The sequence below is a fragment of the Gorilla gorilla genome, chromosome 5 (assembly GCF_029281585.2).
Source record: "Gorilla gorilla gorilla isolate KB3781 chromosome 5, NHGRI_mGorGor1-v2.1_pri, whole genome shotgun sequence".
In the NCBI taxonomy this organism is placed as follows: domain Eukaryota; kingdom Metazoa; phylum Chordata; class Mammalia; order Primates; family Hominidae; genus Gorilla; species Gorilla gorilla.
The window spans coordinates 172,505,014-172,528,993 of record NC_073229.2 but is presented as its reverse complement, the minus strand read 5'-3'; the positions used below and the strand labels follow the sequence as shown (position 1 = coordinate 172,528,993).

Below are 23,980 nucleotides of genomic sequence, written 5' to 3'. Positions count from 1 at the left end.
CAGTGAGTGAAGATCGTGCCACTGCACTCCAGCCTTGGCAACAGACCAAGACTCCGTCTCAAAAAAAAAAGAAGTGTTCGGAGGCCCAGGCAGGCGCATCATTGGAGCCCAGGAGTTTGAGGCCAGTCTGGGCAACATGGTGAAACCCTGTCTCTACAAAAAAATATATATATATAAAGAAGAGCCTCAATCACTCCGTCCCTAACACTGTCTACCACCACGTCCTCCAGAACACCGTGATTCATCTGATGTTGCATTCAAAGGATTGAGGACAGGGAATTCAAAGGGTGAGGCCAAGGGGTGAGGCAGGGCAGCCCTGTGTTTATGAATATCACCACCAAGGTTCCTTTGCAGCCATGCAGCCCATGCCCAAAACCCTTGGCCAGGGTCCCTGCCCCACATCAGCATATCTGCCCAGACCTAAGAAGCCGCTTCAGGAATCCCTGCACCAATAAGACTTCTATGCTGCACTACAACTTTATCTCCACACACTCTCTCCCAGCTCTGTCCTGGGTGGCAGTTGGGATAGGTAGCAGTTGAGATTCGAAGAGGAAAACAAAGAGGTATTATCTTCTTTGGGAAACTTTAACTCAATTCCACTACTTGTATGTATGTATGTATTTTTGAGGCAAGGTCTTTCTCTGTTTCCCCGGCTGGAGTGCAGTGGCACAATCATGGCTCACTGCAGCCTCGACCTCCTGGGCTAAGGTGATCCTCCTGCTTCATCCTTCCAAGTAGCTGGGACTACAGGCACACGCCACCACACCTAATTTTTTATTTTTTGTAGAGAAGGGGGTCTCACTATGTTACCCAGGCTCAATTCCACTATTTTAAAACAAAGATGGAAAGCATTCCTAAGCCTCCGTTTCCTCATAACGACCACACCCTCACCCTCACCTCACTTTCAAAAGAAAAAAAAAAAGGCATATAATAGTAAAAATGGCAAGCAGGAAAGGGGAGAAAACCAGGGGCATTAGACTGAGGCCTTGTGTGGGAGGGAAGATGAGGCACATTGCAATCTCTTCCTCATTGCTCAGTCCACATCACTGCTTATCTCATAGAACCTAGTAAGAAATGCTGGACATTTGGCCAGGCATGGTGGCACATGCCTGTAATCCCAGCTACTCGGGAGGCTGAGGCAGGAGAATCTCTTAAACCAGGGAGGCAGAGGTTGTAGTGAGCCAAGATGGCGCCACTGCACTCCAGCCTGAGCGACAAAGCAAGACTTCATCTCAAAAAAAAAAAGAGGCCAGGCACGGTGGCTCACGCCTGTAATCCCAGCACTTTGGGAGGCCAAGGTGGGCGGATCACAAGGTCAGGATATCGAGACCATCCTGGCTAACACAGTGAAACCCCGTCTCTACTAAAAATACAAAAAATTAGCCTGGCGTGATCGTGGGCGCCTGTAGTCCTAGCTACTCGGGAGGCTGAGGCAGGAGAACGGCATGAACCCGGGAGGCGGAGCTTGCAGTGAGCCAAGATCGCGCTACTGCACTCCAGCCTGGGCGACAGAGTGAGACTCTGTCTCAAAAAAAAAAAAAAAGAAAAAAGAAAAAAGAAATGCTGGACATTCATCAGGGAAACCGTGCTTCCCTATGTCTCTGTCTCTCTTGTTGCTCACTAAGTACCTTGGGGGAGGCCCCTGTCTTCTTCATCCACAGTGGTCCAACCCATACCTGATAAATGTTTCCTGAGTAGGTTTCTATGCTGCCATGGCCAGGGTCTTATTGAGGCTCTCTGCTTATCTATCTTCTCAATGTTCTTTTTCTACTGGCCAAGGTGTAGGGCTGTGCAAGGTAGGAAACCTGGAAAAAGTTCTGCTGTCCTTTTTTTCCTTTTTCTTTTGAGACAGAGTTTCACTCTTGTTGCCCAGGCTGGAGTGCAATGGTGCAATCAGCTCACCACAACCTCTGCCTCCCAGGTTCAAGCGATTCTCCGGCCTCGGCCTCCCGAGTAGCTGGGACTACAGGCATGCACCACCACGCTTGGCTAATTTTGTATTTTTAATAGAGACAGGGTTTCTCCATGTTGGTCAGGCTGGGCTGGTCTCAAACTCCTGACCTCAGGTGATCCACCCGCCTTGCCCTCCCAAAGTGCTGGGATTATAGGCATGAGCCACCGCGTCTGGCCTTGCTGTCTTTATACTTTCCTCTTTCTCCCAACAGCTCAAAGCTGCTACCCTGTGGTAATAGAGCAGCCATCTGTATTGTTTCCTAGGGGCTGCCATAACAAAGCACCAACAATTGGGTGGCTTAAAACTACAGAAATGTATTGTCTCCCAGTTCTAGAGGCTAGAGGTCCTTGCAGCTTCCTAGCTGCTGGGGGCTGCCAGCGATCTTCGGCATTCCTTAGCCTGCAGGTGCATCACTGCAATTCTCCACCATCACATGCTGTTCTCTGTGGGTGTCTTTACTTCATCTTCCCCCCGTGCACATCTGTGTCTGTGTCCCAGTAAGGACATCAATCATGTTGGACTAGGGCCCACCCTAATGACCTCAACTTAACTTGGCTAAATCTGAAAAGAAGCCATTTCCAAACAAAGTCACACTCAGATACCAGGGATTAGGACTTCGAGGTATCCTTTTTTGTGGGAAAAAAAATCAACCCACAACCACACCTCACAGGGTCACTGTAACAATTAAATGAGTTAAGGTATGGAGAGAGCTTAGTATAGTGTTTAACACATAGTCCATGCTCCATAAATAACTGCAGCTAATATCAACATTATCCTTACTCTTATTACTAGGTCATCCATTCTTTCTGCCCCACAGCATCTTTGTTAAAAAGGCTTTAAAGCCTGGGGGTGGTGGCTCACGCCTGTAATCCCAACACTGGGGGGCCAAGGTGGGCAGATCAGTTGCAGTCAGGAGTTTGAGACCAGCCTGGTCAACCAAAATGGTGAAACCCTGTCTCTACTAAAAATACAAAAATTAACTGGACGTGGTAGCACACGCCTGTAATCCCAGCTATTCAGGAGACTGAGGCAAGAGAATCGCTTGAACCCAGGAGGTGGAGGTTGCAGTGAGCCAAGATCATGCCACTGCACTCCAGCCAGGGCAACAGAGCAAGACTCCATCTCGAAAAAAAAAACAAAACAAACAAACAAAAAAAGGCATTAAAAGCAAGTCCTGTGGCAGCCAAGTTTCAAAGAATATTCCAGCTATCACACAAAAATGCAACCTCCAATCCAACTCCTTGGGAAAAAATCAATTACGATGACTGACCAGATTAAAAAAAAAAAAATGAAGGACATTCCTTGTTCTGTCCACTGAGCTCTGAGGCATCACGGAAGCATGGAATGCAGAGCTATGTAGGAATCAGTAAAGGAAGTCCTCCAAAGAAGCAGGTGACAACCAAATTTCTGGTTCCTTTGGTTTGTAAAGAAAGAAAAAAAAATTCAGCCGGGTGCAGTGGCTCACGCCTGTAATCCCAGCACTTTGGGAGCCGAGGCGGGTGGATCACAAGGTCAGGAGATCAAGACCATCCTGGCTAACACGGTGAAACCCCGTCTCTACTAAAAATACAAAAAATTAGCCAGGCATGGTGGCGGGTGCCTGTAGTCCCAGCTACTTGGGAGGCTGAGGCGGGAGAATGCTGTGAACCCGGAAGGCGGAGCTTGCAGTGAGCCGAGATCGCACCACTGCACTCCAGCCTGGGCAACACAGCTAGACTCCGTCTCAAAAACAAAAACAAACAAACAAAAAATTCAATTCTACCTTGCATACTCTCCCCACGGTACCAAAAGGAATAGAGACAAACCTTGGTGATATTGTGGGATTAGTTCCAGACTACTACCGAAAGGCAAATAACACAATAAAGCCAGTCACATAAGTTTTTTGGTTTCCCAGTGCATATAAGAGTTATGTGTACACTATACTGTAGTCTATTAAGTGTCTAATAACACTATGTCTAATATATATATATACACACACACACACGCACACACACACAGACCTTAATTTTAAAATATTGCTAAAAAATGCTAACAATTGGCTAAGTGTGGTGGTTCATGCCTATAATCCCAGCACTTTGGGAGGCCAAGGCAGATGGCTTACATGAGCTCAGGAGGTCGAAACCAGCCTGGTCAGCGTGGCAAAACCTCTCTAGTAAAAATACAGAAATTAGCCAGGTGTGGTGGCACATGCCTGTAATCCCAGCCACTCGGGAGGCTGAGGCAGGAGAATCGCTTGAACCCCAGGAGGTGGATGTTGCTGTGAGCCAAGATCACGCCACTCTACTCCAGCCTGGGTGACAGTGAGACTCTGTCTCAAAAAAAAAACACAAAAAACAAAACAAAACAAAAAAGCTAACAATTATCTGAGCCCTCAGCAAGCTGGAATCTTTTTGCTGGTGGAGGGGGTTGCCTCAATGTTGATGGCTGTTGACTGATCATGGCAGTGGCTGCTGAAAGTTGGGGTGGCTGTGGTAGTTTTAAAAAATAAGACAACAGGCTGGGAGCCATGGCTCATGCCTGTAATCCCAGCATTTTGGAAGGCCGAGGCGGGCGGATCACTTGCAATCAGGAGTTCAAGACCAGCCTGACCAACATGGTGAAACCCCATCTCTACTAAAAATACAGAAATTATCTGGGTGTGGTGGTGGGAGCCTGTAATCCCAGCTACTCAGGAGGCTGAGGCAGGAGATTCACTTGAATCCGGGAGGCAAAGGTTGCAGTGAGCTGAGATTGCACCACTGCACTCCAGCCTTGGCGACAGAGTGATTCTATCTCAGAAAAATAAAATAAAATAAAATAAAGACAACAAAGAAATCTGCTGCATCAAGGGACTCTTCCTTTCACGAAAGATTTCTCCTTAACATACTATACTGTGTGATAGCACTTTACCCACAGCAGAACCTCTTTCAAAATAGGAATCAATCCTCTTAAACCCTGATACTGCTTTATCAACTAAGTTTATGGAATATCCAAAATCCTTTGTTGTCATTTTAACAATGTTCACATCATCTTCACCAGGAGTAGTTTCCAGCTCAAGATACCACTTTCTTTACTCATCCATAAGAAGCAACTCCACATCTGTTCAGGTTTAATCATGAGATTGCAGCAATTCAGCCTCAAAGTGTGACAGAGGGACTCAAAATGAGCGCACGGTATTGGAACAATGGCACCAAAAATCTTGCTCAACACAGGCTTGCCACAAACCTTCAATTTGTTAAAAAAAAAAAAAACAAAAAAAACAAAAAAAAAACCGGCCAGGCACAATGGCTCATGCCTGTAATCCCAGCTACTCAGGAGGCCGAGGCAGGAGAATCACTTGAGCCCAGGAGGCGGAGGTTACAGTGAGCTGAGATGGCGCAGCTGCACTTCAGCTTGGACAACAGAGCGAGACACCGTCTCAAGAAAAACAAAAACAAAAACAGAAACAAGCCATAACTGCAAAGTGCATAAAATGAAGTATGCCTATATATACATACTTGTATTTTTTTTTAATTTTTAAATAAAAATTCCAAGGACAATAGATGTTTAAACATGGCATTAGGGACGGGTGTAGTGGCTCACGCCTGTAATCCCTACACTTTGGGAGGCCAAGGCAGGTGGATCACAAGGTCAGGAGATCAAGACCATCCTGGTTAACACGGTGAAACCCCTTCTCTACTAAAAATACAAAAAATTAGCCGGGTGTGGTGATGGGTGCTTGTAGTCCCAGCTACTAGGGAGGCTGAGGCAGGAGAATGGCGTGAACCCGGGAGGCGGAGCTTGCAGTGAGCCAAGATCACGCCACTGCACTCCAGCCTGGGTGATGAAGGGAGACTCCGTCTCAAAAAAAAAAAAAACAAAAAAAAAAACCATGGCATTAGAAAACAGGAAACCAAAGAACCAACCAAGCATCTAAGGAGGGGTGACTTAAATTTAACGCAAAACAATAAAGGTAATCACTTCTAGTTTTAAAAGATATTAAAGAGTCTGGCCATATCCCTAGTTGTACAACAGTGACTATCTGTCACAACCAAGGCACTAGTACAATATCAGTGTGCTTCTCTCTGCTTTCATAAAACTTATTTTGAAACAGACCCTCCTGGGACCCCAGAAGGTAGTGTGTCACTATTCCCTCCCCTCATTCATTTTGCTAAGTTGTTTTTCTGCCAAAACAACACTCCAAGCCGCTTCAATCCTCCCTGCCAACTGCATTGCATAATTCAGTGCTTACTTCTCTTGAGCCAACCAGCAAATGCAAGATTCAAACCAATCTGCTTTCACTTGCTCATTGGTCTCTGGCTGATCCTTGGGAGCCATCGGTGACCTACAGTCCTTGAGCAACTCTCACCCTGGATTATCTTCTTTATACATCAAGACTTGAAATAGAACATACTCAAACTTGTCTGCAAGTCTGTCTGCAGGTGTACAAATAACAGGTTTATGTGTCTTCAAATCTTGATTTTTTTTTTAAAGTCAAACCTAAGATAAAACCTAACTGCTCTGCAGCTTGAATTTTTTTTTTTTTTTTTTTTTTTGAGACGGAGTTTTGCTCTTGTTGCCCAGTCTGGAGTGCAGCGGTGCAATCTCAGCTCACTGCAACCTCCGCTTCCCAGGTTCAAGCGATTCTCCTGTTGCACCCTCCCGAGTAGCTGGGATTACAGGCACATGCCACCACACCCGGCTAATTTTTGTATTTTTAGTAGAGACGGGGTTTCATCATATTGGTCACGTTGGTCTCGAACGCCTGACCTCAGGTGATCCATCCACCTCAGTCTCCCAGTGCTGGGATCACAGGTGTGAGCCACAGTGCCTGGCCAAAAATCTTCTAGGTGACAACAGGAGGCTGATTTTCCCGATGTCGTGGAAGTAGGCCTTTCTATTTTCTACAATAAAGAACAAAGTGGACAGTCATGGGTGCTGTTCTGGAGCCTGTCTCAAGCTGGTTACAATGAGGAGTAGGAGTCTGTGCTTCTCTCCACCACCTTGGAATTGATGGACCTGCAAATGCAAAGCCTTAGGTGTTTGCCACACTGACCCACACTGGCATCCAAGACACCAGGATCCACGGAGCCTGGGTGGAAACTGGGAAAACCCAGACTGCGGGAGACTTTCTGGCTTTACCATCAAACTCTGCTCAAAGAGCAGAGGCTAAATCCATCTGGGTCTGGTCCACCCTCGGGGGCAGTGTGCAAAGATATATAAGCTCAGTATTTTACCTGTCTTACAGGTAAAACAGATCTGAGTTTGGAAGTCTAAAATCTGCAGAAGCCAAAGTCAGCCAGCAATTGTTGAATTATAGTTATTGAATAAAATGTGGGTGTGTTTAAAAGGAAACCAGGAACCCTATATTATTTACATGGCCAAAAGATGCCAACAACAGGAAGTTTCTAGTAGCTCTGAGGGCATAAATCCAATCAACATATGTGCCCAGCAAAAGAAATAATCAGCAGAGTAAACAGACAACCCACAGAGTGGGAGAAAATTTTCGCAAACTATGCACCCAACAAAGAACTAATATCCAGAATCTACAAGGAACTCAAACAAATCAGCAAGAAAAACAAATAATCCCATCAAAAAGTGGGCTAAGAACATGAATAGACAATTCTCAAAAGAAGATATACAAACGGCCAACAAACAAAGGAAAAAAATGCTCAACATCACTATCAGGGAAATACAAATCAAAAGCCCAATGTAATACTACCTTACTCCTGCAAGAATGGCCATAATCAAAAAATAATAGATGTGGGTATGGATGTGGTGAAAAGGGAAAACACTTTTACACTGCTGGTGGGAATGTAAACTAGTACAACCACTATGGAGATTCCTTAAACAACTAAAAGTAGGCCAGGCGTGGTGGCTCACGCTGTAATCCTAGCACTTTGGGAGGCCAAGGCGGGAGGATCACCCGAGGTCAGGAGCTCGAGACCAGCCTGGCCTGTCTCTACTAAAAATACAAAAATTAGCTGGGTGTGGTGGTGGGTGCCTGTAATCCCAGCTACTTGGGAGGTTGAGGCAGGAGAATCACTTGAACCCAGGAGGCAGAGTTGGAGGTGAGCCAAGACAAGAGCAAAACCCAGTCTCACAAAAAAAAAAAAAAAAAAAAAAAAAAGAACTAAAAGTAGATCTACCATTTGATGCAGCAATCCCACTCCTGGGGGTATCTACCCAGAGGAAAAGAAGTCATTATATGAAAAAGACACTTGCACAGGCATCCTCATGGGCTGTGTGTGGTGGCTCATGCCTGTAATCCCAGCACTTTGGGAGGCTGAGGCAGGCGGATCACCTAAGGTCAGGAGTTCGAGACCAGCCTGGCCAACACGGTGAAACTCTGTCTCTACTAAAAATACAAGAATTAGCCGGGTATGGTGGTGTATGCCTGTAATCCCAGCTACCCAGGAGGCTGAGGCAGGAGGATCACTGGAACCTGGGAGGCAGAAGCTGCAGTGAGCAGAGATCACGCCACTGCACTCCAGCCTGGGGGATAGAGCAAGACTCCATCTCAAAAAAGAAAAGAAAAGAAAAGAAAAGAAAAGAAAAGAAAAGAAAAAAACCAGAATGACACAATGGACTTTGGGGACTTGGGGGGAAGCGTGGAAGAGGATGAGGCATAAAAGACTGCACACTGAGTGCTGTGTACACTCCTCAAGTGATGAGTTTACCAAAATCTCAGAAATTACCCCTAAAGAACTTATTCGTGTAACCAAATACTACATGACCTGTTCCCCAAAAACTATTGAAATTTTTTTAACCTGTATTCAAAAATAAAATAAAATAAAATAAAACCAATCAGCATATGTAAAAGTACATATGAAGTGCAAGAAATCATACCAATGTAAATATGATCATTCTAATCTCTAGAGCAGCACTTCTTAGATTAAGGGATGTAACCTGGTAAGCTTCTCTCGAGGTTTAAGGAATGTGTTCATTCTATTCATCTCCCCTCCTGGTCTCTACGGAAGCTCTTCCACTATAGAAGGCATCCTGCTTTCTAAAGACCCAGACTCAGAATATGCAGCCACTCAGGGGCATGACAAACCAAAGAGTTCTTGATACAAAATATTAACGTGGGGTAACTAGCTGACATTTTTTTCTGTTGAAAAAGGAGCCAGTTCTTTGATAATGCTAAAGTTACATCATGAAGATTTTATAATATCTTCTACATATCATTTAGGAATCATTTGACACCTATGTAATGCTCATCATGAAGTCTCAGTTTCACAATCCTCTAATCAAGGCAAATTGCTACTACACATCAGTGTTATGACGCTCTTCCAGTAAATCACCACCTGGGCGTCACATGTTAGGTGAGTTACAACAACATGTTGCAGAAGACAGTAATGACCATACCCCAGTAGACTATGTCTTAATGCCATACATTCTGAGAAGGTTTTTTTTAAAAAACTGTAATTCACAATAAAATGAGCCTTAAAAATGAAATGTTTTACCTTTTAAGAATAAATGTTTATGGTCTTTACAGCCTTTCCCAAAGATTTCAAATTCCTGTGGGCTCTCTTTAGATTCGTAACTAAATCATCCCAAAATAACAATTTATGTAAGTGGCAAGTTCGGCCGGGCGCGGTGGCTCATGCCTGTAATCCCAGCACTTTGGGAGGCAGAGGTGGGTGGATCACCTGAGGTCAGGAGTTCGAGACCAGCCTGGCCAACATGGTGAAACCCCATCTTTACTAAAATACAAAAATCAGACGGGGGTGGTGGCATATGCCCCTAATCCCAGCTACTTGGGAGGCTGAGGGAGGAGAATTGCTTGAATGCAGGAGGCGGAGGTTGCAGTGAGCCGAGATCGCACCACTGCACTCCAGCCTGGGTGACAGAGCAAGACTCCATCTCGGGGGAAAATAAAATAAAGTAAGTGGCAGGTTTATTCATTACAGGCTTATAGTTCTTCCTCAAACCACAATGAGTCCCACTTTCTGCCATATTCACACTGAAATGTGTGGTCAAGTTTTTCATAAGTCTGGTGGGGCCATTGTTATATGATGGCTTTATAAATTCTTGACTGGAAACCTAAGACTCTTAATTAAAGCTCAAAGGTGCAGAATGAGTGATTTGCAGAAAATAGCTCATAAAAAATAGCTGCTAACTGAATGAAACCCTGGGAAAAGAGTCTACAAAACAAAACAAAAAAAAAAACACAAAAAAATCAAGATTATAAAAACCAATTTAGTACATTCATGAATCCATCACTCAAAAGATGAAATCATAAGTGAATGCTTTTAATCTTTTACATGTTTCTAAATAAGTAAACTATTCAAAAGCTCTCTTATATTATTGTGCCACATAGACAGACACATAAAAAAACTAAAAATGGCAATGTGGGTACCATTTAAACAGAAAATATACTTTTATTACAAGCATTTTCTTGTTTTCAGAAAATCTTGGCTATTCAAAAGCATTCATATTTTCTCTCTTTTTTTCTTTCTTTTTTGTTCTGTTTTGTTTTGACACAATGTCTTGCTCCATCACCGAGGCTGGAGTGCAATGGTGCCATCACAACTCACTGCAGCCTTGACCTCATGGGCTCAAGGGATCCTCCTGACTCAGCCTCCCAAGTAGCTGGGACTACAGGTCCATGCCTGGTTAATCTTTTGAATTTTTTTTGTAGAGGTGTGGTCTCTCCATCTTGCTCAGGCCAGTCTTGAACTCCTGGCCTCAAGCAACTCTCCTGCCTTGGCCTCCCAAAGCACTGGGATTACAGGAGTGAACCACTGTACACAGCCCTTTTCTCTTGTGAGTATAGAAAAGATTTTAAACACATATTTCTCAATATGTAAACTGAAGGTTAATACCTTGAAGCAATTTATGTACTTATTTTTAAGCTACATATTAAAAAGGGCATATTACCTCAATCAAATCAATAGTTAAGATCAATTGGCCAGGTGCGGTGGCTCACGCCTGTAATCCCAGCACTTTGAGAGGCCAAGGCAGGTGGATCACCTGAGATCAGGAGTTCGAGACCAGTCTGGCCAACATGGCAAAACCCCATCTCTACTAAAAATACAAAAATTAGCCAGGTGTGGTGGTGCATGCCTGTAATCCCAGCTACTCAGGAGGCTGAGGCAGGAGAATCATTTGAATCTGGGAGGCAGAGGTTGCAGTGAGCCGAGATTGCGCCACTGCACTCCAGCGTGGGAGACAGCAAGACTCTGTCCAAAAAAAAAAAAAAAAAAAAAAAAAAAATCAATCTTAAATTGAACATGTAGAATCAGAACATCATCCCTTCATTTAAAAATGAAAAATTAGTAATGCAGTGGTTCACACTTGTAATCCCATCACTTTAGGAAGTTAAGTTGGGAGGACTGCTTGAGGCCAAGAGTTCAAGATCAGCCTGTGCAACAAAAAGAGACCCCCCAATGCTAGAAAAAATAAGAAAAATATAATAAGCTGAGCATGGTAATGCACGCCTATAGTCTCAGCTACTGGGAGGCTGAGGCAGGTGAATCCCTTGAGCACAGGGAGGCGAGGCAGCAGTGAGTCTTGATTACACCACTGCACTCCAGCCTGCGTGACACAGGGAGACCCTGCCTCTGAAAAACAAAAAATAAAAAATTAAAAAGATTAAAATAAAGATATATTAATTCATATTCTAAATAAAGAGATTCAACTATTGTTAGTAGTTAATAATAACTCAGTTTTTTTTCTTTTGAGACAGAGACTTGCTCTGTCGCCCGGGCTGGCGTACAGTAGCACGATCTCAGCTCACTGCAACCTCCACCTCCCAGGTTCAAGCAATTCTCCCTGCCTCAGCCTCCCAAGTAGCTGGGATTACAAGTGCCCACTACCACGCCTTGCTAATTTTTGTATTTTTAGTAGAGGTGGGGTTTCGCCATGTTGGCCAGGCCGGTCTTGAACTCCTGACAGGTGATCCACCTGCCTTGGCCTCCCAAAGTGCTGGAATTACAGGCATGAGCCACCGCACCCAGCCAATAACTCACATTTATGAACTGCTCATCGTATGTCATGCACAGTTCTCTTTATTTATTTATTTATTTATTTATTTATTTATTTATTTATTTATTTATAAGAAGGAGTCTCACTCTGTCTCCCAGGCTGGAGTACGGTGGTGCGATCTTGGCTCACTGCAACCTCCACCTCTTGGGTTCAAGCAATCCTCCTGCCTCAGCCTCTTAAGTAGCTGGGATTACAGGCGCCTGCCACTATGCCTGGCTAATTTTTGTATTTTTGGTAGAGATGGGGTTTCACTATGTTGGCCAGGGTGGTCTCGAACTCCTGACTTCAGGTGATCCACCGCCTTGGCCTCCCAAAATGCTGGGATTACAGGCGTGAGCCACCAAGCCTGGCCTTTGTTCTCATTATTTAAATAATCCTCATGAGAACCCAATGATGTTGGTGACTGTTAACCTCATTTTACAGATAAGGAAACTGAGGTACAGAATAATTAAATAACTCACCCAGGTCACATGTCCGGTAAGGGTTAAAGCCACAATTTGAACTCAAACAACCTAAAATAGTTCCTTTGCTCTTAACTACTTTACTATTCTACCTATCAGTTTTCTAAGAGATGTTCAATTAACTTTTGTTTGTTTGTTTCTAAATGTTCTAACTCACAGATTAAGGTTGTTACTCTTCTCTTTCAAAACTTTTTTTTTAAAGACTGGGCATTTCCAAACAAGGAATGCTACAAAGTTGTTAATGGTTTATTTTACAAAGGAGGTCCTTAAAATCCTATGAAAACAGACAAAGACAAACTCCTATAGCAAAGATACATATTCTTGAACTAGAGTATTCCTTTCCTCTACAAATAATTTAATGTTGAAACACTATATTTTTAAAGCACACACACACAAAAACACATAAACATGTTTTAGCTCTAGGTTAAAAACAATTGTTGGCTGACAGCAAGACCAATACAAAATTATTATTAAAGTCAACAAAGTCAAGGGTGCTTAGGATACATTTTAAAGGAAACTAGGTCCTACTAGATTAAGGGCAATTTAAAAAAAAAAAAAAAAGCGGGGAGTAACTAGGGCTCAGGGCATATCCCAAGATTTTTTATTCTGCTCCTCAATGGCTCTTTACTTAAAAATCATGTGATTCTTATAATGCTTTTATTTTCTTTCTTACTACCTCATGCTAGGAGAAAGAAGGAAGCCACAACCAGGCAGAGTGATGGGTGGACACATGGAAACTTCCTCATTCACTACTTGCTGCAAAAGGAATCTAGCAAATAGTGAATGAAACATCAAAATCAACCATGAATGGAACTTGCATCAGACACCCAAGGAGAACTGCAATGTATCTCTGTGAACACAGAGAACGTTAGTCTGAAGAGCAAACATAAATACAAATATATTTCCGTTTTCACCAATCATCTTGAAAAACAAACATAAATACAAATATATTTCCATTTTCACCAATCATCTTGAAAGCCACAGAAGAGCCTTTCAGGAAAAAAAAAAAAAAAAAAAAAACAACTACTATCGCAGAAAGGAAATACTAGCCCTTTCTCAAGCGTTTGTCTTCTGAGTCTCAGAGTTACCATAATGCCTGGATACCCAGTCTCCAGGATGGAGATGTCTGTATTACATGACTTGACATGGCAGCAAAGATACAAGATAGGTTATCTCTATGAAGCATCTCTCCTCATAAAGAATTAATGCTGCCCAGTGAAACACTTCAGAGAACAAAAGAAGGGATGTTCAACATCTGGCTAGGAGCAAAGCTAATGAGGAACAGACCTACCATTTTCAGGTCTTCTTACAAAAGTGAATTAATAAATAGATGAGCATATCATTTGAAAAATGACAATTTATGTAGTCACAAAAATACATTTTATCTCAAAATTAGTCTGAAGGTTTAGTTAATTCTTGTAGTCTCAGTCTGTACTCACAGGTATTAAATGCTATCACTGATAGTGAGAGTCAGTCTCTATCCATTTAGATTCACTCTTTTGAGACCAATTTCATTTTTACTAATGCCAAGAATGTGTGTCAACCACGGATAGGCACATCGTCTATTACAGTGGGATTATGACAGTCAAGTCTTAGGAAACAATCAGGTAGCACCACAGCACTCTTAAAAAGGACACATTAGATAAACGATAGTTTTTCCTCTTACATCCTTTGTAAAATTGAGCTACGGATTTGCAAATGAATAAATTTGCATTGAACTACATATTTCCCACTATTTCACTGTACTCTACAATTAGCTTTTAAAAGAATGATTTAAAGATCTTTCAGTGGTGTGCATATTGTTATAAATAATAATTCCCCCTTTTAAGGAAACACATTCTATCAGTATAGAGAGACGGGTATATAAATATTTGTACATATATACATTGATAGATACTTTTTTCTTTTTTCTTTAATAAGAATTACAGATGAGGTCTCGCTATGTTACCCAGGCTGGTCTAACTCCTGGCCTCAAGCAATCCTCCAGCCTTGGCCTCCCAAAGCAGTGGGATTACAGGTGTGAGGCGCTGTGCCTGGCCGCCTTTTCCTTTAGAAAGAAAGAAAATCAGCCGGGCGCGGTGGCTCACACCTGTAATACCAACACTTTGGGAGGCCGAGGTGAGTGGATCACGAGGTCAGGAGATCGAGACCATCCTGGCTAACACGGTGAAACCCCATCTGTACTAAAAATACAAAAAATTAGCCGGACGTGGTGGCAGGCGCCTGTAGTCCCAGCTGCGCAGGAGGCTGAGGCAGGAGAATGACATGAACCCAGGAGGAGGAGCTTGCAGCGAGTCGAGATCACACCACCGTACTCCAGCCTGGGCGACGGAGCGAGACTCCGTCTCAAAAAAAAAAAGAAAGAAAGAAAATCACAAGGCATACGACATCTCTAAAATGTCTTGCATTAACTCAGCCCACTCTTGAGCATAAAAGAATTATCAAAAGAAAGTTACCATGGAGCAGTCTTGATTACTTTAGAGACTGTACAAAGTGTTGGGCCTCAGGAAGCCAGAGGACAGGTAATGACGCGACACAGAAACATCTGGTTGGGGCTCTCACTATCCCTGCCTGGGTCACTAAAGTAGTCTCCTTCCCTCCAACCTCATTGCCACCCCATCGCCTACAAAAGTTACTTTTCTGGCCGGGCGGGCGTCATGGCTCACGCCTGTAATCCCAGCACTTTGGAAGGCCGAGGCAGGCAGATCACCTTAGGTCAGGAGTTCAAGATCAGCCTGGACAACATGGTGAAAACCCATTTCTACTAAAAATACAAAAATTAGCCGGGCATGGTGGTGGATGCCTGTAATCCCAGCCACTTGGGAGGCTGAGGCAGAAGAATCGCTTGAACCTGGAAGGTGGAGGGTTGCAGTGAGCCGAGATCGCGCCACTGTAACTCCAGCCTGGGCAACAGAGTTTGACTCACTCAAAAAAAAAAAAAAAAGAAAGAAAGAAAGAATGAAATTAAAAAGTTACTTTTCCAAAACACAGACGCAATTAGGTCCCATGCCCAATGGCCTCTTTCACCGGTGCCCACAAACCTTATCCAGCAACATCAGCACCCAGATCTGGGAGATCTGTGCCCTTCCACCTTTGTCCCTCTTTGCTCTGTGGGGAAGGGCCCACCTCGCACCTTTCTTTTTATCCCTCTCACTAGAAAAGACCTCTCTGGGAACTCCTACTTATCCCTCAGGGCCCAAATCCAAAGGTATGTCTGGTAGGGGCCGCCCAGACGCTCCTGGGTTGCTGATCCTGAGTGAAGGGATCCTACCGCCTTCGGGGCGCTCTGCCCACCGCCCTGTGAGGTTGGGTATATACTCAGCGACCGTGGGGCTGAGGCTTTTGCAGCAAAACTAACCTTTTGTAGAAGTCAAGGGCAAGTATCGCTAATAGCTCAATAGCTTAAACAAACAAAAATTAGCAGCCAATAAACATCTGAAGATGTGTGAAAGAATGAACTATATACAGTTGCAAATGGAAGTCAGTTTCAGAGAAATACATGATCCAACTCTCAGCTTCCCCATCTACTATCTGCATGACTTAGGACACAGACGTTTACATCTGAACTGTAAAATGAGGACAAGAATACTCACTGACCACACCTCCTACAAGGATCAAGTAAGGAAACGTATGCCCAAGATCCAGCACAGCCCCGACTCTACACAGGAGCACTGCCTTCCACGCCATCCCCATAGAGCTGCATGCAAAGGACCTCAGTAAGAAGCCAGGTGGCAGAGGGAAGGGTTGTATGGCTGAGCAAAAGAAAGACAAGGTAGAGAACAGCAAATAAAGGCAGAAAGGCAGGAGAAGGGAATCATGGAAGAAGGTCACTTAAGCTTAAGGGGTCTCCTTTAGGAGGAAAAGATTCGGCAACCCCAACCAAAATTATCAAAGCCGGCCAGGCGCAGTGGCTCACGCCTGTAATCCCAGCACTTTGGGAGACCGAGGTGGGTGGATCACTTGTGGCCAGGGATTTGAGACCAGCCTAAACCCTGTGTCTGCTAAAAATACAAAAATTAGCCAGGTGTGGTGGCAGATGCCTGTAATCCCAGCTACTTGGGAGGCTGAGGCAGGAGAATCGCTTGAACTCGGGAGGCAGAGGTTGCAGTGACCGGAGATTGCACCACTGCACTCCAGCCTGGGAGACAGAGTGAGACTGCTTCTCAAAAATAAATAAATAAATAAATAAATAAATAAATAAATAAATAAATAAATAAAATTATGAAAGCCATTGACTTAGTCTTTGCCAAAGAAGTGAACATCCAGACGCCTGAGTTCTGCCTCCTCTCTGTTACCCTGAGTAAGTCTTTTACACCTGGAAGCCCTCCAAACCCTTCTCTCTAAATGAGAGTTGAGGGTGCATTTCCAAGGGCGCTTCAATCCCTTCCAGTACATAACCCTGCAACTTCTCCATGTAGAGAGGCCACAAGGCTTTCTTCAGTGGGCTACAAGGAACATCATAAAATTAAGATGAAGTCAGAATATTTGAAATGGGCTTGACTCTCAAATTCCAAGACGTAAAATTAATGAAGTCATTAGCTGATAGGCACAACTCAAGACACCTCCCAAGAGAACATGTAAATTAACTGCTTTCAAAGGAGTTAGCATTTTAAAAGCCCCCTCAGGATCTCACTAACATCTCCCCTCCCCCACACTTGGCCTAAAACAACAAAGGAAAAGAGGGAGACATTTTGTTTGTTTGTTTTAGGGGTTTTCTTGTTAATTTTTTGGGAATGGAGTAAATAGTAAGATAGGATGAATATAACAGTTCTGTGGACTGATGCCTGCCTTTCTGTAGCTTGCACAGGAATTAGAGTAGGGGAAGGTTCGGAGTATCTCTATACAATGGATATTTTTTAAGCATGCTGGGAAATGGGTGTAAATTGTAGAAACAGAGCAAAAACAGAGGAAATTTCAGGTTTGGGGGAGGTGCATCTTGCAGGATCCTGCAAACAATAGGCACTTACTAACCCCCTTCCCAGTTAACAAGTAGATTTAAAGGCTTCTAAGGCTTCGCCTTAGAAGTCCTCAAATCCTGTAGGCAGAAGCTGAAGAACCATCACAATTTACCAAATGGATAAATCAGTTCTGAAAAAACGATCTACCGCACCTAACTGTATCAACAACCTTAGCAATTCCCGCTCTTAAAAACAACTTCCCTCCCCTACCTAAAAAAAGGAATGCCGTGTCTGCCAACTATGGAGTAAAGAAAAAAGGGTAAAATTCCACAGGATTCTAACTCAGTTTTGCACTTCTCAATAGAAGTCTACACATGTCACAGGGAGAGGTGACATGCTTTGAAAACCCTGGCCTACCACATGTCGTAGTGTTAGTGAACAGAATGGCACATTTCACAAGAACGCCAAGGTTTAATAGCTCGGGGCTTATAAACACGTTGCAATTTACCATTAGTTTCCAGTGGAAGCACCGGGATTTTAATTTGCATGATGAAACTGCCCAAAATGTAGTTTTGGCCAGAGCAGAATGTATTCACATCTTTATAAATGTACCCCATTATATTACAGCAGGCACATGTGTCTTGACAGAACAATGCTTTGATGTGACTCCTGCATTTAAGAAATACATACGTTTCCCCTTCTTCTTTCAACAAAGCCATGTTCTCAGCACCCAGTTAAGTCAGGAGCACTGGAGATAGAAAAATGAGGAAGACACTGACCCTGACCTCCAGGCACTCACAAGCTCGTTAATTTTTTTTTTTTTTTTTGCAAGCTTGTTTTCTCTTAATTCTATATCCATTTATATATTCACTTATTAGCATTTATTTATTCTAGCACTGCTCAAACATTTTCATGCCGTAAATTATACTATTATTTCTTTTCTAAATGAGCACTTTGTTAACAATTATCTGAAAGCAACTATTTGGTGCTTAACTGTGCATGGACTGAATTAATCTAAATGCAAAATGTGTCCTAATGAACTCAAACAACCATCCTGTATTTACTGAGATCCATGACTCTGGGGCAATACTTTCACTGGGTTATAAGCAACAAAATCCCCTGGGGGACAACTGCTCAATAGTGCTCATTCACCTAAAAATGTTTTCACTTACTAAGTTGTGAGTTTTGTCATTTCAAAGTTCCACACACAGTATTGATAAGCTGTGTGGTTGGATTTCCACAATTAGAATAATCTGAAAGAGTAAAGTAGAACTGTGTCTGAAATCTGTTAAGGATAATGTTCAGATGTGTAATTTCCCGACTACCTCTACTCTCCTCTTCAAGTTCAGTATGGAAAAAGAATCTTGTAAGTCACATTTTACCTAAAACACACAGGATTTCTAAATGTACTGAACTACATTTCTACTGAATTCAACTGAGAGTTAACTATGGAGCGTCATGACATCAGGATCCCTACTGGAGGGGCCAGCGACCGGGGAGAAGTCTAACATTGTCACTAACATGGTATGTGCCATTGGCCAAGTCACTTCACCTGTCTAGATTGATAGATGATTGCAAAATCTCATATTTTAGGTAAAAAAGGAAGGAAATGGTGTCTCTTGTTTCAGTGAGAATAAAGTCAACTGTTAATTTTGTGTCTTGATGTATTTCCCCGAAGACTCAGTTTGTATAAACACTTGGATGACAGCTTTCCCTCCCTTTTAGCCTGGTGTCTCCCTGCAAGACATCTACAAAGGAGCAGTAAGCCATGTCTTCCTCTGAATTTTACTAAGGAACAATCTCCATGCCTGTTTACCCCAGATAAACAAGAGGAAAACATGAGCAAACACAACCTGTCTGGGACAGGCTTTACGTTCTTCCCAGCCTGATCCTGAATGATTAGCTGAAGTACATATTTTCTTTGCTCCTGCATCTGCCCTTTCAATAGCAGGTTTGAGCTTCTGAAGCCCCACCCCATCTTTTAACTCAGCCAAAGAACACTCCACTACAACTGACCCAACAGTGCTGGAATCTGCCAGGGAAGGGAAAGCAAATCTGCAGAAAATGCCACTGGCCAACCCTCTTCCCCAAAAGAACCCTCTGCCCAAGTTTCATTTAAACAGGCCCCCAATCCTCCCCGCCCCCAGCCCAACGCCCTAGAGTAAGGGATACAATGGGATATTATCAAACCAATTTCCTCAGTGACTGAAAACTTAGAACTGGATCTAGACAAGAAATAACAGGATAACTTAAAAACAGTCTATCGGGCGTGGTGGCTCATGCCTGTAATCCCAGCACTTTGGGAGGCCAAGGTGGGCGGATCACAAGGTCAGGAGTTCAAGACCAGCCTGGCTAACATGGTGAAACCCCGTCTCTACTAAAAATACAAAAATCAGCTGGGTGTGGTGTCGCGCGCCTGTAATCCCAGCTACTCAGGAGGCTGAGGCAGGAAAATTGCATGAACTCAGGAGGCGGAGGTTGCAGTGAGCTGAGCTCGTGCCACTGCACCCCAGCCTGGGCGACGGAGCAAGACTTCGTCTCAAAAAAAAAAAAGAAAAGGAAAAAGTTTATCACAACTTTAAAATGTCCATTAGGTTTTCTGGAACTTCAGTGAAGGATCATATTCATCTGTATACTTCAGAAAATGCAAAAACAAAACCTTTTAAATCTAAAATATATATTAGATTTAGGTATATTATATACATGTGCTATATATAGTATGTAAATATACATTGCATGCATATTTATATACATTTTTCAATACTGGAGAGTGACAAGAGCAGATAGAAATCTTTAACCAACGCTCGCTGGTTCTCTGTATAGTAAGAATCATAAATACCAATGGTCACCTGAAAATGGAGTAACTGGGCTTTAGGATGTCTAGAAGGAAGAGACAGGAGACTTTGCAGGAAACAAATAAAACCTGAAAGACAGCTACACTTACTGAGCCTCTACTATATGCTATACAGTCTGCTGAGTACTTGATACACACATCAACCCAGCTAAATCTCAGAAACCCCAAGAAGCAAGTCTTCTTTTCTTCAATTTTCAGGTGATGAAACTGAGGATCAGAGAGGTTGAATGACTTGGCCAAGATCATGTAAACAGTCAATTGGAGAGCTGGCATTTGACCTAGTATAACTTACTTTGAAGCCCAAGAGTTTAATCACTGTGCTAAAAACTGTACACGGTTTATCATTCCCAAAGAAGAACTTCTTTCACTCCATCTCCTCCCACTCAAAAAATATAAGATCTCAAAGCAAATCTAGACTTTTCTGATAATCTGCACATCTGGCCATTCCAAGTCTTTAAACTAAAGTTGTCTTTTATGTATGGATTAAGATGTCTGACTATAATAACCCTCGCCCATTTGATTCCAGTCTACCTGCCTAACTACAGCTCCACCAAAGCAAATCTATTACTTCCCCAAGGTATTCAACCCTGAGCAGGTTAAAACTTCACCCTCCATACAGAAGAACTGCTTCCCAGAGACTATGCCAAATCCAGGGGCGCTTTTAGTCACTGGACATTTCAAAATACATGACAGCACAGATTTAGCAAAATAAGTCCTATTGTTTTAGCCCCAAACATATAAAACAAATATCCTGTAACTCCACAAATTGAAAAACTGCAAAAAAAAGTAGGCAAACATTTTGGCAGTTCTGAGTAAGGAAATGTTTGTTTTCCCTCTTGTGGTCACACAACAAATGGTGAAGAGATAAACATCAGTAACATCAGCCTTTTCCCTAATCCAGCACCAACCAAATATTTATTTGCATCTACTTTTTGAAGGCCTCTTTCTCGCCTTTTCCACACCAACGTGTCAGCAGGTGTCCCAGATTAAACTGTTGAATATCATACCCGATTGTTTAAAAAACACCTTTTGACGGGACCTGTGGCTGGTTATTTTTTAATTAGGGTTTGAAATCCTATACTGTGTGTATTTAGCCCCCTAAGAACTAGAGCCAGAGAAGGACGCCTCTGCGGAGTGGGTTGCCCAGTGGGTGGGCGAGAAGGGAGCCCCCGGTTTCAGAGGGGCTGCTGCGAACTGTACTTCCTGCGCCGCCCCCTCCCCAGGTAACTTACCAGGATACCCATCACGTCGGTCCAGAGTCGGGAGAACGCCTCGGATGTGCCAGCACCCGGCTTGGGCTCCGGTTCCGGCTCCGGCGCGGGCTCGGGCTCGGGCTCGGGCTCCGGCTCGGGCTCGGGCTCCGGCTCCGGCCCCGGGCCAGCTGCTCCCGCGTCCTCCATGGCCGTGTCCCGCGCGCGGGCCGTGCGTCCCAGTCCCCGCGGCGCCCTCGCCCCGCACCCGCGCGCAGCCTGCCCGGATGCCGGGTCCCCGCCCGCGGCGTCACCGAGCCGCGCCCCCGCGCTGCATGCCCCGGCGGCCCCGGCCACCCCGCGGGGGCCCTTCGCAGGCGCCCGCACCTCGGGTCTAGGTGGCCACGGGCTGCGCGACTGACAACTCCAGAAACTTTCCCACCCCGCTCGGCGCAGCAACAGGGTAGCAGGAGGCAAAGTCCGCACCACTGAGTTGTACGGCGGGGAATTCGCTCGGCCCAGAAGCAATTAAACCCACTGCAAAGGCGTTTCTTCCTGTGACGGGAACCAACTAACTAAGGCACGCGACTCGTTCCTCCTAGCAAGTCTTGGCAGGACCCGGCAGGGGTGGCCGCGGAGCCTCTAGATCTTGGAGGGAGCTCCCCGGGACCCCTCTCTTCAAAATGAGCTCTTCCAGCTCCACATGACTCTCTCCCTCGAGGCTAAAGAAAGCGTTTAGCAACAAAAGGTGCTCTGATGTCAGGCTCTTTGCATGGAAATGAGCCTCGGACAGGAGAACAAATCGCCTGTTGAAAGAGCAGCCGCGCCGCGGTCTCCGGCCCGCACAAGTTTCCAATCACGCTATTCACGGAAACGCTTTTGGTCACGGAAACCCGAGAAAGTTAATCTTTAAGCGACTCCCGCCCAAAGGCTTCACAAGTAGTCCGTGTCGCTACAATGCATACCTCGCCCCTCGTGAAGTCAAGCGACCCAAGGAATTACAATCCTGCCTCTGCCAGCCAAGACTTCTCTGCAAAACAAGTGTGAAAGCTTGGGCACGAGCCATTGTTTGGATCACTTTTTATGAGTGGGGGCATTTTGGCTCCTGAATGCCCACAATGCCATGCATTGCTAGGGCTTTCGGCTAATTAAGGGAAATGCGCTTTGGGTTTTAATTATTCCTTTACATTAGGGACACAGGGAAGGGCTATTTTCGAAACTAAATTCAAATGATTGTGTAGCCAGTCAGCCTACACACACCTGGGGCCCTGTGTGTGTTTTTCCAAGGGGAAGCCCCAGGACGGATTTATTTTATAAGGGAACTAGCCCTGGAGAGGTGATTTTCCCTTTTGTGATTCTATCTTTCAAAACTAGTCAGAGTTTTCCTTGGAAGGTGACAATGCACGTCACATTCGATTTGGTGATTGATCACTTTTGAAACAGTTAAGAAACCACATGGAGTTTGCTCCTCTGTTAGGGCCTTGTGGTTTAAAAGGAAAAAAAAAAAAAAGGGAGATGCCCCAGGGAGAGAGCCCTGCTTGTTTTGAGGCCTCTCCTGTTTCTTGTTGATTGTGGGGGGTTTTTGTTTGTTTGTTTGTTTTGTTTCGTTTTGTTTTCCTTCTGAGTCCACTTGAAAGGGGATAAGAGCATGTCCTTGAATTCCCCTTGCTCAAGCATTAAATGCTGTGAGCACCAATCAATGCAATGGGTGAATAGTCCTTACAGGAAAGTTCAAAATGTAAAAACATTTTCAAAAGTAACTAAATTTATAAACACAATCCCTGATAATTTTTGTGTGTTTTTGGCGGGTGCGGGGCTGGCGCCTGTAATCCCAGCACTTTGGGAGGCTGAGGCGGGCGAATCACTTGAGGCCAGGATTTTGAGAACAGCCTGGTCAACACAGCAAAACCCTGTCTCTACTAAAAATACATAAAAAAAAAAAAAAAAATAGCAAGAGTGTTGGAGCATGCCTGTAATCCCAGCTACTCCGGAGGCTGAGGCAGGAGAATAGCTTGAACCCAGGAGGCGAAGGTTACAGTGAGGTCCTGCCGCTGCACTCCAGCCTGGGTGACAGAGGAAGGCTCTCTGTCTCCAAAAAGAAAAAAAAAGAAAAAAAAAAGTGTGCTTAAAAATTTTTTTTAGAGACGAGGTCCTGCTCTCTCACCCGGGCAGTGCAGTGCTGCAATCATAGCTCACTGCGGCCTTGAACTCCTGGGCTCAAGCAATCCTCCTGCCTCAACCACCTGAGTAGCAGGGACTACAGGCACACCGCTGCACCAGACTAATTTTTTAAATTTTTTTATAGAGACAGGATCTCTTGCTGTTGCCCAAGGTGGTCTCAAACTCCTGGACTCAAGGGATCCTCCCTCCTTGGTCTCCTCAAGTGCTGGGATTATAGGCATGAGCCACTGCGCACAGTCCCTGACGATAATGTTTGTGAAAGGAAACCAAAAGAATTATTAAATTTCTCCTTAATAGCATTGAGGCATTGTGTTGAAGTAGAAAGAGCACTGAACTATGAGTCAGTACAGCCAGATCTTGTGCTTTCCTAGGCTGATGCCGGAGTTAGGCCAGATGGGTTTTCAAGGCTCCCTCGGGCTCTGTGATACTTTGAATAAAAAATTCAGTTAAGGCTGATGAGGTTTTTTTAATTGTCATTTCTATAAACAGATAAA

The 23,980-nt window shown here is 44.1% G+C and overlaps 1 protein-coding gene across 6 annotated transcripts in view; it reads right to left on the bottom strand.

Annotated features, from left to right (window-relative positions):
- The window catches only part of SASH1 (SAM and SH3 domain containing 1), a 284,343-nt gene that overhangs the window by 190,543 nt on the left and 69,820 nt on the right, over positions 1–23,980 (bottom strand). The window contains exon 1 of one of the 6 annotated variants that reach the window (XM_055391926.2): positions 21,348–21,994. The exons of 4 other annotated variants lie outside the window; for them this stretch is intronic. In XM_055391926.2, the coding sequence (XP_055247901.1) occupies positions 21,348–21,515 (168 nt within the window). In that variant the 5' untranslated portion in view covers positions 21,516–21,994. Of the gene's footprint in view, positions 1–21,347; positions 21,995–23,980 lie in introns of those variants that run through there. One more of the 6 variants, XM_031012188.3, reaches the window with a different exon arrangement.